The sequence below is a fragment of the Lemur catta genome, chromosome 4 (assembly GCF_020740605.2).
Source record: "Lemur catta isolate mLemCat1 chromosome 4, mLemCat1.pri, whole genome shotgun sequence".
Classification (NCBI taxonomy): domain Eukaryota; kingdom Metazoa; phylum Chordata; class Mammalia; order Primates; family Lemuridae; genus Lemur; species Lemur catta.
In genome coordinates this window covers 34,725,443-34,743,407 of record NC_059131.1, presented here as the reverse complement: position 1 = coordinate 34,743,407, position 17,965 = coordinate 34,725,443, and the positions used below count along the sequence as shown (strand labels likewise).

Genomic DNA, 17,965 nt, shown 5'->3' with positions numbered 1-17,965 from the left:
TTTTACATGTGATTCATTTATACTTTTATTTTTATTAATTTCTTCTTCCTACCTACTTTGGTTTTTTTGTTTGTTTGTTTTCAGACACGGTCTCATTCTGTTGCCCAGGCCCCAGTGTAGTAGCATGATCATAGCTCACTGTAGCCGTGAACTCCTGGGCTCAAGTAAATCTTCTACCTCAGCCTCCCAAGTACCTAGGACTACAGGTGCCTGCAACCACAGCTGGCTAATTTTTAGAATTTTTTTTGTATAGATGGGGTCTTGCTATGTTGCCCAGGCTGGTCTCAAACTCCCAGCCTCAAGCAATCCTCACACCCTATCCTCCCAAAAGGCTGGGATCACACCATGAGCCACTGAGCCTGGCCTATATTTGTTTTTCTAACTTGAATTCAATTCTTAGTCCATTGTCAGCCTTTCTCCATTTCCTATATAAGCATTTAAAACTGTATGTTTCCTCTTTAAATTCCACATTAGCTGTATCTCACAGTTTTGATAAAATATTTATTATCATTTGATTCTCTCTTCTAATTTTCACCATGATTTTCAACTCATTGGTTTAGAAGAGTGTTTTAAATTTCCAAGTATATGGTTTTTAAAAATTATCTTTCCATTATTGATTTCTAACCTAAATGTATCATGGTTAGAGACTGATTTTTCTGATATCAAATTGCTAAAAATATATAAGACAGGTTGAGACCTGTCTTATAGTCTAGTACTTTTTGTAAATGTTCCCTGTGTGCTTAAGAAGAATGTGTATTATTCACTTATTGGAGCAGTGTTTTATACATGTCCATGAGATCAAACTTGTTAACTGAATTGTTTTGGCTGCATTTTTATCTTTTGGCTGCTTGTTCTATCAATCACTATAAGAAGTATATAAAATCTTCCACTATAATAGTTGTATCAATTTTTACTTTATATTATTTGAGACTATATTATTAGGAGCATACAATTTAAGAATTTTATCTTCTTGGAAACGTGAACCTTTTATCTGTATGTAATGATCTTCTTTACCTCTAGTAACACTTTTTGCCTTAACACTTGTTTTCTCTATATTAATACAGCCACATCAAATTCATTTTGGTTATTGTCAATATATTGATATTAAATGCACATTTAGCATATAATGGCTGCAACTTTTTAAATCAATCTGATGATATTTGTCTGCTTTAAGTGGAAAATTTAGTATAATTCATATTTGGATTTACTTCTCCTACCTCACTTTGTTCCTTCTTGTTCTTTTTTTCCCTGTATCTTCTTTTTTCCTACTCTTTTATTAACTTCTTTTGGATTTTTTCCTCTTCATTCCACATATCTCTGGTTTGGAAGTTATGCACTGTATTTTTATCATTTAAGAAAATTTTAACATGTATTTTTTAACTTGACTAAGTTGAAAGTTTGTCAGTATCTTTTTCTTCTTCTTGAATACTTAATCTGATCAACTAGACTATATTCTTTTCTAGTGTATTAGTTCTCGTCATCCATGCATTAGATATCATCATCTTATATAATCAATGTTTGTCCACAGTTACCTACTTATTTACCATTTATTGGGTCTTACCATTCTGTTTTGCATTTCAGATCTTCCTTTTGAGCTCATTTTCTTCCTCCTGAAATGCCTTTTGGAATGTCATCTAGTGTGAATCTGTTGTTTGCCTAAAAATGTCTATTTCGCTTTTTTAAAAACTATTTGTTATGAAAAGTTTTATACATAAAAGTAGAGAATAGCTTCTTCTGGAACTTTGGATGTATGTCAGACCTTTTCCCTCTACCTTTCATGTCTCAATTTCTATTTAATATTTTCTATCTATCACTGGATCTTCATGTTGAAGTTTCTGGAGAGGTTTTCAATTTTTTTCTTACCCGTTCTTCCCAGGGCTAAGGCCATGATACAAAAGTATTCCCACTGTCTTTCTCTGTGTGTACATATTCTAGCAAACCACTAAAATTGTTGTTTTTTTCATGTTTTATGCACACATCTCTGATCTAATCTCCCCACCTTGCTCAAGTCTTGCTTTGTCTTCCATTGATGTGATACCCTTTAAAACATAGGTTTTAGACCATGATGGACTGGCAGATATTCCCAAGGCAAGCACAGGCTCTGGTTCTACTTTATCCTTTGAATTTGTTCGTTTTTTTTTTTTTTCCCCCTAGCCTCTGAAGATCATTACTTCTTGCCAGTTTAATCACACTCATATTTAAAATTTTTCTCTATGTGTATGCATGTGTATATATTTTTCCAGGCTTTTTGTTGTTGTATGGTAAGTTTCTCTGGCAATCGTATTCATAATGCTGTTGGAAACTTAATTCCATCTAGTTGATCTTTAAGTTGCTGTAAATGCAAATCTTTTAGCATCATGGCAAGTTAAAAACTAAGAAAGAGCATCATTGCCATCTGGTGGACAGATACTATTATCACATCTAAATGAGACGCACTGTGACTCACGGCCTCATTACCTCCACAGTTAATCACTGGGGCCTGCCAAATCTTTTACCAGGTCTTTCAAATCTGTCCCTTTATCCATTCTTCCAGTCCTTGGTCCAGATTCTAATTTTTTTTTTTTTGCTAAAATCATTGCTTTTGAACTGGTCTCTCCCTTTAGTTACTATTCTTTCATTGTATTTTCCTTGTTCTTAGTGTTGGCCTTACTTTTACAATTCTACATTAATTCAATGGGCTGTGTATCAAGTTCTTGCTTATGAACAAAAATTTTGGAAACAATAACAGCAGTCTGACTAGGGTTGAGAACAAAGTAGAATTCCAATAAATGTTGGCTGAATTTAAAGTATTTGGCACCATTTGTTCATTTGCATAATTCATCTGTGAGGCAGTATTTGCATAGAAATTCCCATGTTGTTTTCTGTAATAACATACAGATGAGTGACATTCACATGTGTAACACTCCTATGGGCTCACCCAGACTTTTTAAAAATTATTTTTAATTACCAAAGGTATGTATGCATGTCCAATATAAAAGAATTCAGAGTTCCGTAAATAAGTAATTGCATTGATGATGCTGGGCACCAGGGTTTCCACCATGGAAGAAGAATATGGAATGGGGAAAGGCAAGGAAGAGCCCTGTGTGGCTGGATTGGAATCAGAGATATCAGAAAAACTTGTGATTTCTAATATATGTTTCCTAGCTCTGTTTAAGGGCCGAAAAACAATGACAACCTAGGAGGCTCTGATCTTAGTTTCTAAACACTATTATCCACAAAAAGAAACTAAGGATCTTTGGAAACATGGCTGATTCCAGGGCTGAGGTGGGAGGAAAAAAATCTCAAAACAAAAGCCAAGGTAAACTCAGAATATCCTTTGCTGTAAAGAATTGCTCGAAGAATAATAAAAACATATCAAAAAGACCCCATGAGCCAGCTTGAAAGGTCTCCCACTGGCCTAATTTGGGATATTTTGATATTAAAACAAATGATAGTAATAGACTGAATAATATAGGAATCCATGAGTTTATGTTAATAATGTGAATGAGAAAAAGAGATTTTCCTTACAGAATGCCACCTAATATACATAGAGGAATGATAAAATCGGAAAAATCACCAACAATTAATTCAACCATGAAATATCACTGGATGTTAAAATTAGTATGTGAAAATTTATTGAGAAACAGAATACTTGAGAGTTTCAAAGAATTTCCCCATAAAATGCTTATTAGGGCCTGGCGAGGTGGCTCATGCCTGTAATCCTAGCCCTCTGGGAGGCCGAGGCGGGTGGATCGCTCGAGGTCAGGAGTTCGAGATCAGCCTGAGTGAGACCCCGTCTCTACTAAAAATAGAAATAAAAATTATCTGGACAACTAAAAATATATATAGAAAAAATTAGCCGGGCATGGTGGCGCATGCCTGCAGTCCCAGCTACTCGGGAGGCTGAGGCAGTGGGATCACTTGAGCCCAGGAGTTTGAGGTTGCCGTGAGCTAGGCTGACGTCACGGCACTCACTCTAGCCCGGGCAACAAAGTGACACTCTGTCTCAAAAAAAAAAAATGCTTATTAGTTTACTAAAAAAAATTAGAGATTTACAGTGGAGAAATCCAGTAGATATCACATAAGACAAGTGATCAAAATTAACATCCTTGTACAGCACAACTGACACCATGATGTGATGCACATGAAAAGGACACAGGGTCACTTCTGTGGCACTCCTGCCAAAAATGCATAAATTTAGTCTAATCATGAAGAAACATCAGAAAAATCCAAATTAAAGTACATTCTATAAAAAAGCTGACCCATGCATTCCATGACTTTGACATTTTTGAAAGACTGATTGAAGAATTGTTCCAGATTAAAGGAGACTGGAAACATGACCACTAAGTGTAATGCATTATCCCTGATTGGATCCCAGACCAGATTTTTTTTTCCTACAAAGGACATTACTGAAACAATTAGCAAAATACAAAAAAGATTTGATAATAGTAATATATTAACGAAAATTTTCTAATTTTGACAACTGTGCTATGGTTATGTAGGAACACTCCCTTGTTCTTAGGAAATACAAACTTAAGTATTTGGGGGTAAAGAGGCATCACAGCTGTAATGAACACTCAGGTGGTTCAGAAAAAAGCATTTATTCTAAGCTGATGGTAGATAAAGGGAAACCTCTTCTTTACAGAATGACAACTAATAAATACATTAAGAATAATGGAGTTAGAAAACACTATTTTGCAAAAACTCTAGTAAAAATTTATTCAGACAAGAATCATCAAAGGATGCTAAATCCAGAAAGGGCAGGTTTGATGAGGAATAGAATTATCAATATGGTCTCAGAGTTTCTCTTCACAAATTACCCACCAATCACAAAAGGAAAAACAGTAACTATACAGTGGAGAAACTGGACATCTTACTCAAGTCATCAAAACTAACATTACCAACAAGGAACAAAGGGACCTTCTGTGCATCTGGGTGGGATATCTGCAAGACACATCACAGTATTTCAAGCCCCACTGCACAATCTGAACCTAACCATGAGGAAACATCAAACTGAGGGATATTCTATCCTTTAGCTGCCCTGTATTTTTCAAATATACTAATATTGCAAAACACAAAGAAAGCCTGAGGAACTGTTCCAGATTAAAGAGTCATGACAATAGAACATACAATCCTGGCCTAGATCCTGTGGCTAAAAAAAAAATTACCAATAAACAATTGAAATTAGAATATGGGCTACAGATTATAATATCGTATCAATGTTAAATTTCTGAATTTGATAACTGTACTTAGACAAGATAGTACAGATCTTGTTCTTATGACATATACATATGTAATACCAAAGGGTAAAGTGTATGATGTCTACAACATACTCTCTAAAGGGTCAAGGATGAAAGTATATATCAAGAGATAGAGAGAAAATGATAAAGAGAGAAATGATAAAGATAGAGAGAAAATGATAAAGCAAACATGGGAAACATTACAAAAGAAGTCCAAGTACAGAACAAAATATGTTTTTCTTCTACTTAAAATTCCCAAAACAAATATATGCATATGTGCATGTAAATGTATATTTCTAAGATACTAAAATTGTTAGTACTCCCTACACTGCCCCAGGTAAGGGAACTAGGAGCTAAAAGGTATTTGAAGGTCGGCATAAGGGTTTTAAAGGGTTAAGTCTATTTTGTCAACCCTTAAACCCACTACAGAGCAAAACAGTACTAGCTTCCAGTGTTTTCAATATGGATACACTAACTTCTACAAACATGTAATTCTTCCATCATTTTGACAGCTGTATACTCTAATGAATAAATGTATAAAATTTGCCTGTGCTCTACTGGTATTTGTTTCTAGTATCTTTTTAAATACAATCTGAAATTTAAAAAAAAATAGGTTCTTTTCATCACCTTTTACATTTACTTTGATAAAAGTTATGTTTGGCCTTAATTCTGTCATCTTATTTTGCTAGTGTCTGTTTTTATGCTTTCCATTTAAAAAATATTTTATTGGGGTTCCATCTAGTAACTACTTCTACTCAATTTGTGACAGTCATATTATTATTATTTAGGCAATATGAAGATTTAGAATACTAACAAAAATCTTCATAGAAGAACCCCAGTTTGGCCACTGGATCCATTTATGGAAGGAGGCTACTCAAGGGGTGAAGATAAAATATGAGTTAGGCAAGTCTAGATTCCAGTTGACTCCTGAAAAGAGTACGTTTCTCTAAGTCAACCAACCCAATCTTTAATGGCCCTGGGACATTATCTGATCATGTCCTGTTACGAGTCCCTTGTGTTATGATTTTAATTAAACCTCAAACTGATCAAAGCATGAAGAAACTTACTGTTCTCAGAGGTACTGTTATTTATATTTTACATATTCTTGTGACTTTTCTGGATATGAATAAATAACAATATAGCCTAGAAAAGCATATTTGAAAAACCTTAAAGTTAAAAAGTTACAATTATAAATAATTTTCAGAGTAATTTAAAGACAAAAATGCTGTATTTATATCATGTATTAATACATGATCACACTATTCTATATATTTTACAGTGGTATGTATTTATACACATTGCAACTGAAAATAGGGAATACTTAATTTGGTCTTCCATAGAAGGCTGCAGGTTCTAAAAGCAGAAATCCTGAACCTCTGAAGGCAGCCTAAGAAAAATATTCACTTGGAACCTTAAAGTAGTCCTTTAGCAGTCTACATTATAACAACAACAAAAAAAGAGTCAAGATGTTTGCTTTGTTCTATTTATTTCTTTTTGGAAGTCAAGCAAGGAGGCTAAAAAAAAAAGTTTGGTTTCTGCTTCAAAGAGCTTTTCTCTAAGAGTTAGGGATTCATTTTCATTACACATTAACGTGAATGAACACTGTTCTTCTAGTTTCCAGGACAATTTGAATTCAAGGTAATATGTGTATGTTTTTCTGAAATCCAGTGTATTCATTTGGACATATGGGTGCACCTTGTGCTCTTGTTCACATATGGAAAGAACTGGCACTTTCGCTTCAAGAACAAATTTAAAATCACAAATCCAATTTTTCTTTGATTTGGGTCTGGGCTAATTACTAATGAACCATTCAGCAATGGCCTCAAATATTTAAATATCCTATGAAACTGCAATTAATTAACAGAAGGCTGATTCTAAGAACTACGCCACCAGTAACAGAATGAGGGAAAAATTTTAAGTCTCGATGCCAAGTTCAGAGCAAAATATATGCAATCTTCTCCTTACTTTTGCAATATTTATAAATAAATGGGGGGATGAGACTTATATGAATAATGTTAAATAAAAGTGCACACAGAACTGGGAAATAATTTGCATTAAATTTGCCACTTACTCTAGTTCAATAAAATGCTCGTAAAGAAAACAACCACTTAAGGCAGAAGACTAGTTACACTGTTGCTGTTCAGAACTTCTTGAGAACAAAAGAATGAATATCAATCAACTTCCCTGGTTTAAACTTATTTGTCTTAAAACATGTTATTTTGTAAGTTGAACATCTATGTTATGCCTTGAAAATTCAAAGCAGAAAGTAAAATTACATAGAAAGCCAAAAAACTTCATCAATACATCTAGACAGATGTTTGCTTGTAGTTTTTGGTATCTAAAACCTTTTTCCCACACATCGCACAGATACCTGAAACAAAAGAAAATGTGAGCAATCAAATCATAATAGCAATTGTTTGGTTAATTTAAGTCAATCCTGAGGCTTAAAACATCATGTAATAGCATCAGAAAAGAAATAAATATTTACTTTTAACTATTAACAAGTTTTATGTTCTATTTTGACTCAGAAAAAAAGGTTTTGATTAATAGAATTTAAGAAAGGCTATCTCTTTTCTGCTATCCAAATCAACAGCAAATGAATAGGTTTGATATGAATAGAAAAATGGTATTTAAAAGAAACTTACCCTTTTTGTAGGCACAGCCCTGGCAATAATGAGAACCTGGTTGGTGCACAGAACTTTTACAAATTCTGCAAGTGGAGAACTTATTCTTTCCATATGGATCGAATCTAGAGAATTTTTAAAGATAGAAAAATGTATACGACACTAGAAACACTCATTAATAACCTCAGTTATGCAACACCCAGGATTAATCCCTGCTCTCCATTCCCTCCATCAAACTCTACCATTGACAGGCAGTCTGGCTCTTCCAGCTGGCTACTGTCTAATATGCCTGCATAGCTCTGCTCCATGTCATCTGTATGCTTACGAAGAGTCAGCTGTACAGTACTTATACCCAAACCTGTTCATATCAATTGTATCTGTCATTCTATTTGCATGACATAAATATTATGGAGACTGATGAAATGTGAGTGCAAAAGAGTGACTGATTCCATACAAACTCAGTGACTGCTTTAGGATGACTAGATAAGTGTGAATTATTAAACTTGATATTGAATGAGGTATGGGTAAGATAACTGTTAAAAATTGGGAGAAAATTATAAGTAGAAGAACTCTAAACTTTAAGTGTCAGTTTTTGTTCCACTTCAAAAATAATGAAACTATATATTCTGGTTATGATTTATGTGAGGATAATGAAGTAGAGCTCTTATCAGCAGATTCATCCTCAAAAGGCCTTGTCTCAATATCAATGATTGATGAATGCATCTAGCATTATGTGCTTTAATTTAAAATAAGGCATATGTATCTTTCAGTGACTGCCTATGTTAACTGACATTTTTAATTAATTGACCCAATCCCTTTATATAAAGGAGGTTTTACTATATAAAAATGCCATCTTATAGTGACTGGATTGCAAAAAACTTTAGAAGAAATACTTTCCCCTAAATTAGCAATAATGCTCTGATTTAAAAAACTGCTTCCCTAAATACAAAATGAGTTTTTGTAACGATCCTCATACATTGAATACTAACACTGTCCTAGACCTGGTATCCTCTGTTAGGGTAACAGCACAACAGCCCATTTTCAAAGATTAATTTTTCCAAACCAAGAGATTATTACTGTACTCCTTCCCCAAAAGAGAAGAGAGACACTATTCTTCTTTTCAATAAGCTCAATTTGTTTGTACCTGTATGTCTGAGGATCACTTTTTCTTAAAACCATATTTTACCACTCTAAGATATACAATTTCATCCCTGAAATCCTTCAATAAATTGGAAGAGCTTTTTCTTAAAGTAATGATGCATTGTATAAATAATGGTATTACAGATTTAAAGAAAAAAGCAGTACGTTTTCTAAAGTGTGATATTTAGAGTACCCAAAAGTAATAGCTACTTTTGAACGATATCAGGGTAAGTTTGGGAGCATAAAGGAAGTATATAAAATCATACAATCTGCATAAATAACAACTCAGTCAATAAAAATTGAATGGTCTTAGAAGACATCAATAAGTCAGTCAACAACATATAGTGTGACACTGCATAGGAAGACTGAATATGCCATGCTGTTTTATATCCATTGTTTAATAAGCACCTGCTGTGTGCCAGGCACTGTACGTAGTAAAGGCTTTATTGCTATTATTTCTAATCCTTGGAATGATGTCATAAAACAAGTATTTTACTCATCCAGCAAATATATACTGAGTGCTTACTATGTACCAGCTACTGTTCTAAATACCAAAGATGAACTTAATAGACAAGGTCCCTGTCCTCATCAGGCTGATACTCTGTGAGAAGAGATAATAAATAAGGAAACAGACATTCTAATAAAACAAGTAAGCTTTTCAGATGGTGATATGTATTACAGAAAAAAATTCAAACAGGATACTATGGTAGAGATGAGGGGAAGGAGAGAAGAGATTATATGCTAGTTATGGAACCCTCTCTGAGGATGTGATATCTCCTTCTTGGGAGCTAAGACCCAAATAACAAGAAAGAGACAGATACATAAGCTCTGAGGGATGACCTTGAGGAGGGAGCAGGAAGCACAAATCTTTTTAGATGGGCGTAGGCTTGGCATAGCTGATGAGGATGGTATGTGATGAATGAGGAGTGTGGTACAACAGGAAGTCAGAATGGAGGAGGGGTCATATCATAGAGGACCTTGTAAAAACATGGTAGGGGGCTTAAATTTTATTCTATGTGGAAAAAGAAAACCATTGGTGAGTTTTAAGCAAAGGAATTACATGACCTTTTTAAATGACCACTCTGGTTACTATGAGACAACTGTAGCAAACCAGAAACAAAGCACAGAGATACAAAGTTTTTACCGTATTCAAGTAAGAAATAACAGTGGTTTGGAACAACGTAATAGCAGTGAGATAGACAGAAGCAGACAGATTCAGGTTATAGGTTGGAGGAAGGTCCAAAGAACTTCCTGATGGATATGGGAAGTGGGAGAAAGAGAGGACTCCGTGAGAAATTCTAGCTTTTAGGCTTGAACAACTAGATGAGACAGTGGTGCCACTTACTATGATGAGAAGACTAAAAGAAAAAGAGGTGGCTGTCAGACATCAAATTAGGCATGTCAAACAAGCAGTTAGATATATTCTTGGAGCTCAGAGAAGTCAGGACTATGGATATAAATTTGGGAGTCATTAACATACAATTTGAATTAAAGTCAGTGGATTAAAGTCACTTCGGGAGAGTTTTGAGAGGAAAACCAGGAGAGTGTGGTATCCTGGAAGCCAGGAGAATAAAGAGTTTCCAAAAAGAGTTATTAAGAGGTTAAGATAAGAATAGAGAAGTGGCTATCAGTTTTAAAGGTCACTTGTGATCCTGACAAGAGCAGTTTGAGGGCTGTGATGGGGATGAAAGCATGACAGAGAGAATGAAACTTAAGGAAATTGAGAAAGTGTCTAGATAAAGCTTAGGAAAATGTTTGCTGTGAGGGGAAGGAAATGGGGTGGCAGCTGGAAGGATTCATGGAGCTTAAGACTGGATATAATAAAGCATGGTATAAAAAAACTGGTTTTAAAATAGGAGATATTTTTATTCCTATTTTCAGATGAAAAAGTGGGGTGGGGAACCTGTGGCCTTGGGGCCATGTGGCTTTCTGGATCCCTGCATGTGGCCTTTTGGCTGAATTCAAATTTTACAGAGCAAATCCTTTTAATTAAATCCTAGACTCTAGATTCAAATTTAGGTCTGACTTCAAAGCTTATGATCTTTCCACATCTCCCTGCTCCTTCTGATTTGTAGGACAATTAAGTAGTAGATAAAAAAAAAAAAAAGTCAGGTTTTCTAGTGAAATTGTAAAAAGAGAGTAGCACCAATATCTTCATATATTGATACAGTGAGGAGGAACATGGTAAAACAAGTAGGTTATAATAGATAGTTTGGCTTTGCGTGCTAGGAACTACCTAACTCCATGTTTTATTGCGATGGAATGGTGCACACAAAATTCACTCAAGGAGGCTTAAAACTACAAAGAGTGGAAATTTATATGACCTCTTCTATGGATGCTCTTACCTACCTGGCTTTTTTTGAAGTCAAAGCTTTATTTTCATTTAGCTTTCTTCCACCACTTTCTGTATCAAAATAAAATATATTTTAGTGGGTTATTTCCACACAATTGAACATACAACATTTAACAATTACTTAAAAAGTTCATTCTTTGACCTTCTCCCAATAAAATAGCCTGTATCTAAATTTTTAAAATCCTCATTTAAGGCTGGGTGTGGTGGCTCACGCCTGTAATCCTAGCACTCTGGGAGGCCGAGGCGGGAGGTCAGGAGTTCGAGACCAGCCTAAGCAAGAGCGAGACCCCGTCTCTACTAAAAAAATAGAAAAAAATTAGCCAGACAACTAAAAATATATATAGAAAAAATTAGCTGGGCATGGTGGCACATGCCTGTAGTCCCAGCTACTCAGGAGGCTGAGGCAGGAGGATTGCTTGAGCCCAGGAGTTTGAAGTTGCTGTGAGCTAGCCTGACGCCACAGCACGCTAGCCTGGGCTACAAAGTGAGACTCTGTCTCAAAAAAAAAAAAAAAAAAAAAAATCCTCATTTAATAGCCAGGTTCTTAAGGCTCTACTTAAAAAGAAAACATTAGAGAAACAATAAAAATTTGTATAAAATACAAACCTTTGATTTCTCAGACTCAGAGTAGTACTTTAGGAATGGGTCTACATTTACTCTATGTATTGGAAAATCTAGAAGCCACTACTTTGATGTCATAGACTTGAAAAGAGTGGAAGTGTTTCTTTTTCCTTCTAAAACACATTTTACTATATGTATTTAATGATAATGAAGGTAAACACTTCACTTTAAGTATTTAATGATAACGAAGGTGAAAACAGTTTAAATGATTTGTTAAAGAATATGAAAATCAGGTGAGGAGAAGGGAAGTTAAATAGACTTTAATTAAGTTGAATCAAATCAAATGCTGTGATATAGTCATCACTCAAAAATCATTTACTACTTTTGCTATCTCCTGCCTACCATATTAGGAACCTGTACATGTAACTGAGAGAACTAAATAGAAGATATTAAATCACTGGTGGACACAATAATCTGTAATGTTTAATAGATGAAATACTCTGAACACATGATGTTTCATTTTACAAATAATATAAAAGTGAAAACGTTATTCACAGAAAGTCCTTGATTTAATTTCAATTTTCTAAAAGAAAAAATACCTGTGGTATTCCTGGCACCATCTTTCCATGTATCTGGAGTGATAACAGTACCAAGTTTCTTTTCACCTGTTATAGCAAGATAGTAAAGGGGGAATTAAAATTTACTATCTAATAAATACGCTACATTGTGTCTAAGGTTCACAATGCTATCAACAGTCATACTACAGTAGGGGCCCGTTAATGCTGGGATAGGGGCCAGTGAACTGCGACTCAAGACGCTAACTGTGGCCAAGTAAAATCTGAAGAATAAGATGGCTTATAATGGGCTTTCACTGTTTATACTTTAAACAAATCTGGTAAGTGTACTCACTCCATAAATATTTACTAAGCATCTATTATGTATAAACCACTATACAAAGTGCTGAGAAAAATAAAGCAATTAATCAGACAAAACTCTAGATTTCAAGATTATAGTACACTAATTTCTCTAACAGCATTCTTTAACCTGAGTTCCAAAGGTAGACCTTAGGCAATACATGAACAAGGGGGAGTTGTACACAAACCTTTTGTATGTCTATTTTTTTTTTTCTGGTAAGAGTCTATAGCCTTCATCAGATTCTCAAAGGGATCAGAGACTTCCCACATCCCCTCCAAAAAAGGTAAGACCCATTCAACCAAAATATAAGCTAGAAAATAAAAGGTATAACAATCGAGAACTAGAATAAATTTAGAGCTAAAGTACTAGGAGAAATTCCACGCAAAAAGAAATAACTGTGGCTAGGGAAATCCAGGATAGTTTTGTGGAAAAGACAACAGAGAGGATATGAATATGTGGCATAGAATGTGAAGAAAGAGGAGGAAAAGAGGGTGAGGGTAAAATAGATAAAGGATACATCCTGAGGAAAGGCATGGAAAGCTCAGAATACACATGGGCACAAAGAGTAGTTTGGTTTGGTCTGGTCTAAGTGTGAAGAGGGTAAGGATCAGTGAAGATGAAGTTAGAAAGATAAGCTGGGGCCTTACTGTGGAGGGTCTTGAATGCCAGACTCCAAATATATAAACCACAAATTATTCACCGCACATTGAAAAAGTATTAAAGGTTTTAAGTTAGGGAAATAATAAATTGTACTTATGTTGAGGTTCAATTCAAATATCTGCTAGGCTTACTCTAAGCCATATCCCGTCATAATGATGAGTAAGAATGGGTAAGACGAGATCCCTACCCTTTGGTTCTAGTGCCCAGCATTTGGCAGGTCCATTTCATTAATACTCCTTGCATTAACGAAAAGGAAAGGTTAGTGTTTAATTGAGCATTTTTTATGGAAGGGGAACTGATGAGCTCTGGGGCTGAGGGGAGGCAACAGAAACAGGCAAAGAGGTGCAGAACTGACACAGTTCTGAATACAAAATATTCAGAATTATAAGGTCGTTGGGGAGGGACATGGATAGTTACGGGGACGGTAAGGAGGACAGAGGCTAGAATCAAGAGACCTGCGGGCGAAGAAAAACCAAAGAAAAGGCAAAGGTCCTGGCAGAGTCCAGTTAGGTGCTCCCAGCCTCCTCCCGCAGAAGCGGCCCCTCAACTCACATTTTTCGCACACCATCTTTCCGCCGTCTCTCCCCTGGAAGCCAAAGCAACAACAGCTTGAAAACAGAAACACTACAGCCTTCCAAACAGTCCCCTTCCGGGTTACGTTAATCCACTTCCGGCCCCGAAGCCCGCGGCTCTCGCCTATCCCTCACCTGGAAGGCCGCGGGAGGAATGAATGCGACGAATAGGCGGGACTGTTCCATTAGCCCGCCCCTCCCTCTCTGCGATTGGCTTTGCGGCCCTGCGTCTCCGCCCACCAGACCTGCGCCTGCGCGAGGGCCAGGGCCGCCCGTCGTACCTGATGGTAGGAGGTAGTAGCGCCCCCTTCTCTTCCCCGGGCGGGAGAGTTAGGTAAGCCCCGCTGGACGCCCCCAGCACGCTCGCCTCCCGGGAGTGCAAGCCACCCCCGCCAACTGCCGAAGTGGCCGTGAGCCTCGGCGCCCCCGGCCCGCCCTTCGCCCGGCGGCCGCTTGAGCGCCAGTCTTCCGGCGTGCCCCGGGGGCTAATCCGATGGATAGATCCGGTTTTGGATCCGAGTTTCAGTCTCTGTCCTCAGTGTTCGCTGGTCTCCAGCACCTGCGCTCTTTGGTTATGCCTCTCAGCGCGTTCCTCGCTGTCCACACTCCCGCCAGCTGAGGCTTGGGCAGAGTCCCTGGCGACCCAGTTTGGGGTGGGGCTGCAGGTGGAGGTCCAGTTCCCGTGGAGACTCCCGTGGGAGCGGCTCAGAATCGCCTTTTCTCCGCTCCAGTGGCTGTCAGACTGACCGCGCGCATGACAGGCGTCCTCAGGGGCACGGCGGGGTCTGACTTAGTGCTGGTTGCTTAGCGGGGGCAAACATTTTCCCTACTGTGGTTGCTTCATTCATTCAGCAAATGTTTGAGTTTGGGTACTTCCTACTGTATCAGATCCGAATCTGCTGATGGCAGCAGGGATTCTGAGAGTGGCCCAGAAAAATGTCCTTGTTGAGAGAATGGATTCCTGATCCCTTTGCCCGCCTGCAGTCAGCTAGGGATAGAATCTGTGGGAAACTTGTTTTTAATTATTGTTATTATTTTTTTTTACGCCCCCACCTGCCCCCACTCTGTGGGAAACTTTTTTCTTTGTCCCTTCTTTCCACTTTCTCTTTGCCTGATATCTTCATATCACAGAGGCCAGCCTTTAAAATGGCTTTATCAGTTGGGACCTTGGGTGTGTCTCTCTGGCCTGTTTATCCAGTTTCCTTATAAGTAAAATATTTGCCTTTGAGAATTATTGTGTGAATTAAATGAGAGCTGTTAAGATAAGGCTCAGATCCACTCTTATGCTTTTCACACTAGTGGGTGCCCCCATCCCTATCCCCGTGTGTGTGTGTGTGTGTGTGTGTGTGTGTGTGTATGTGTGTGTTAATATTTTTTTCTGGGATGTTTCTATTTTCTGGAATATTCGCCAGTACAATATGTTGACTATTACTTTAATAAAGTTCTTAACTTTAGTCAATACAATATAGAAACTCTCAGGTAATTTAAATATGTGTATGTATTTAGAGACAGTAGGTTTTTTTTTTCCTTTTTTCATTCATGTTCTACTTTTGATTAGAATTTAGCACCTGTACCTTCTCATTTTGGTACTTCTGGGGCATTAGGATCCCTTAGTTTAGCACGATGCTCATTGAACTCTCTTGATTGCACTGGCCACAATTTGAGTATTTGAGCATACACTTGGTGTCACTTGGCATTTCCTAGAAAGTATGAAATACTGTAGTGTTAGACAAGGGTAAAAAATGCCAACAGTTTGGCCAGAGTGAATTCATGGGGTTTCTAGAATGCATAGGTTATATTTCAAACAGGGGTGGATCATTTAATCCATGAAGTTAATTTCATCTCTGTGATTTTGGCAAAAAAAAGTAAAATGAATTGTTTAGTTAGCCCTAGCACATGATCCTTTTGCAGAAACCAGTTACAATATTTAAGAAATTAGTAAAGTTGTCCTTTTTAGGCTCTGAGAGATGTTTGTACCATATTAAGAAAATCTTAAGTTAGAACAGAATGTTAAGTCTACGTGTGCATGTACATATATGCATCTTTCTGTGTTTTGAAACAAATACATTGCCCATAGAAAATTGACTTTAGTTCATGACTTGTTTTTAGGGTTTGAAGCACTTAGAACAATGGAAAAAGTCATTATTACATATACTCTTCTTAATTTGTTTTTTATTAGATAGCCACACAAGAAAACGCCATGAAAGATACTGATATCAAGAGACTACTGTATACCCATCTTTTGTGCATATTTTCAATTATCCTAAGTGTCTTCATTCCATCATTCTTCTTGGAGAACTTCTCAATATTGGAAACACACTTGACATGGTTGTGCATCTGTTCTGGTTTTGTGACTGCCGTCAATCTAGTATTGTATTTAGTAGTGAAACCAAATGCATCCTCTAAAAGAAGTTCATTATCACACAAGGTAAGGTGTACTTCTTACTAACTGATTTTTAGATGGAGCTAGTGTTTCTTTTAATGGAAGAATAAAGTATTAGTCAAGTCCTCACTGGGTTATTTGCAGTGAGTAAAGGAAACCTGGTATTTTTTTTTTCAATTCAGTAGCCTGTTATTATACTTGCTGGAAGGCTGCCCACAATAATTGATAGATCCTTGCCATGCATTAATTGTGGAATTATGACTTGTTCAGTGGTTATTATACCATCATGAGTTGATATAATTATTGTTTTATGTCACCACTGAAAATAAATACATGTGAAAAAAAAGAAAATGTGAGCAATTTATATTCTCAAAAAAAATGAATACATGTGGCAGTCTATTTTTAAACCTTATTCTATAAGACATTATAGTTTATTTTCATTTGTTTTTGCACTTCTGAAAGACACTTAATGGGTTTTTCAGAAATTGCAAAATAAGTCTTTTCTGTGGTAACTCTCATTTTGAACATGGCCTTCCTTGACTAAACAATTTAAGTTTTCAGATATTAGACTCAATGAAATATTCACTGCATTGTAACGTTTGGCTATTACTTTAATAAAGTCCTCACTTCACATTATTCCATACTATGTATAAGCTCTCTGTTAGATAATTAAAAACCACCTTTACTGCCTTATCATTTAAAAAATTCAGCGTGTGTTTTATAATTATATCTTAAGCTCCAAATCAAGAAGGTCCCATGTGCTTATTTGTAGACATTCAGGTCTTTTTCCCTATGAGTCTTACAGTAATATGAATGTGATTTGGAGGATTATTTAGTATTTTGCTTTTTTGATGCAATTTCCCCAAGAGTTTTGTTTTAAAATGAAAAAAGTTGTAGACATCATTTTTTGCAGATATTTCATATATCATTGCATAATAGGGACTATATGTTTTTGTATCCTAGCTCTCTGTTATCAAATATTTCATAAATATTGATTAACAACCTAACTCAGTACATACTATAGAAACAAAAACTCTTTTTGATTCTAATGTTGGGTGGGTGGGTAGAATGGAGGGAGTGATATTTGCCTTTTAGGCTTTTTACAGTCTGTATTAAGGGCTGTGTATGTGACTGGGCAGAGGACATATGTTCTGACTTGAGGATACTCAAATCCAAAGAACATTCAATACCTTTTTTTTTTTTTTTGAGACTGTCTCACTCTGTCGCCCAGGCTGGAGTGCAGTGGCCTCATCACAGCTTACTGCAACCTAGAACTCCTGGGCTCAAGCGATCCTCTGGCCTCAGCCTCCTGAGTAGCTCGGGCTGTAGGCATGCACCACCATGCCCAGCTGATTTTTCAATTTTTTGTAGAGATGAGGTCTCGTTCTTTCTCAGGCTGATCTTGAACTCCTGGCCTCAAATGATCGTTCTGCCTCAGCTTCCCATAGTGGTAGGATTATAGGTGTGAGCCACCACATGCAGCCATGTATATTTTTACACATTATGGGAACAAGTTGTATTTGTAGATAAAATGGAAG

At 36.6% G+C, this 17,965-nt stretch overlaps 2 protein-coding genes across 2 annotated transcripts in view; one reads left to right on the top strand and one right to left on the bottom strand.

Moving 5' to 3' along the window:
* Window positions 1–6,688: 6,688 nt before the first annotated feature.
* Window positions 6,689–14,160, bottom strand: CRIPT (CXXC repeat containing interactor of PDZ3 domain). The gene is made up of 5 exons (XM_045549537.1): window positions 14,025–14,160; window positions 12,497–12,562; window positions 11,333–11,387; window positions 7,865–7,968; window positions 6,689–7,590 (listed from the first exon to the last, which is right to left on the bottom strand). The coding sequence occupies exons 1-5, from the start codon at window positions 14,038–14,040 to the stop codon at window positions 7,526–7,528; spliced, it is 306 nt and encodes a 101-aa protein (XP_045405493.1). The 5' UTR covers window positions 14,041–14,160; the 3' UTR covers window positions 6,689–7,525.
* Window positions 14,161–14,234: 74 nt separating this feature from the next.
* Window positions 14,235–17,965, top strand: part of PIGF (phosphatidylinositol glycan anchor biosynthesis class F) — a 31,574-nt gene continuing 27,843 nt past the window's right edge. Inside the window, exons 1-2 of the mRNA XM_045549534.1 lie at window positions 14,235–14,378; window positions 16,224–16,472. Of these exons, the coding sequence (XP_045405490.1) occupies window positions 16,245–16,472 (228 nt within the window). The 5' untranslated portion in view covers window positions 14,235–14,378; window positions 16,224–16,244. The remainder of the gene's footprint in view (window positions 14,379–16,223; window positions 16,473–17,965) is intronic.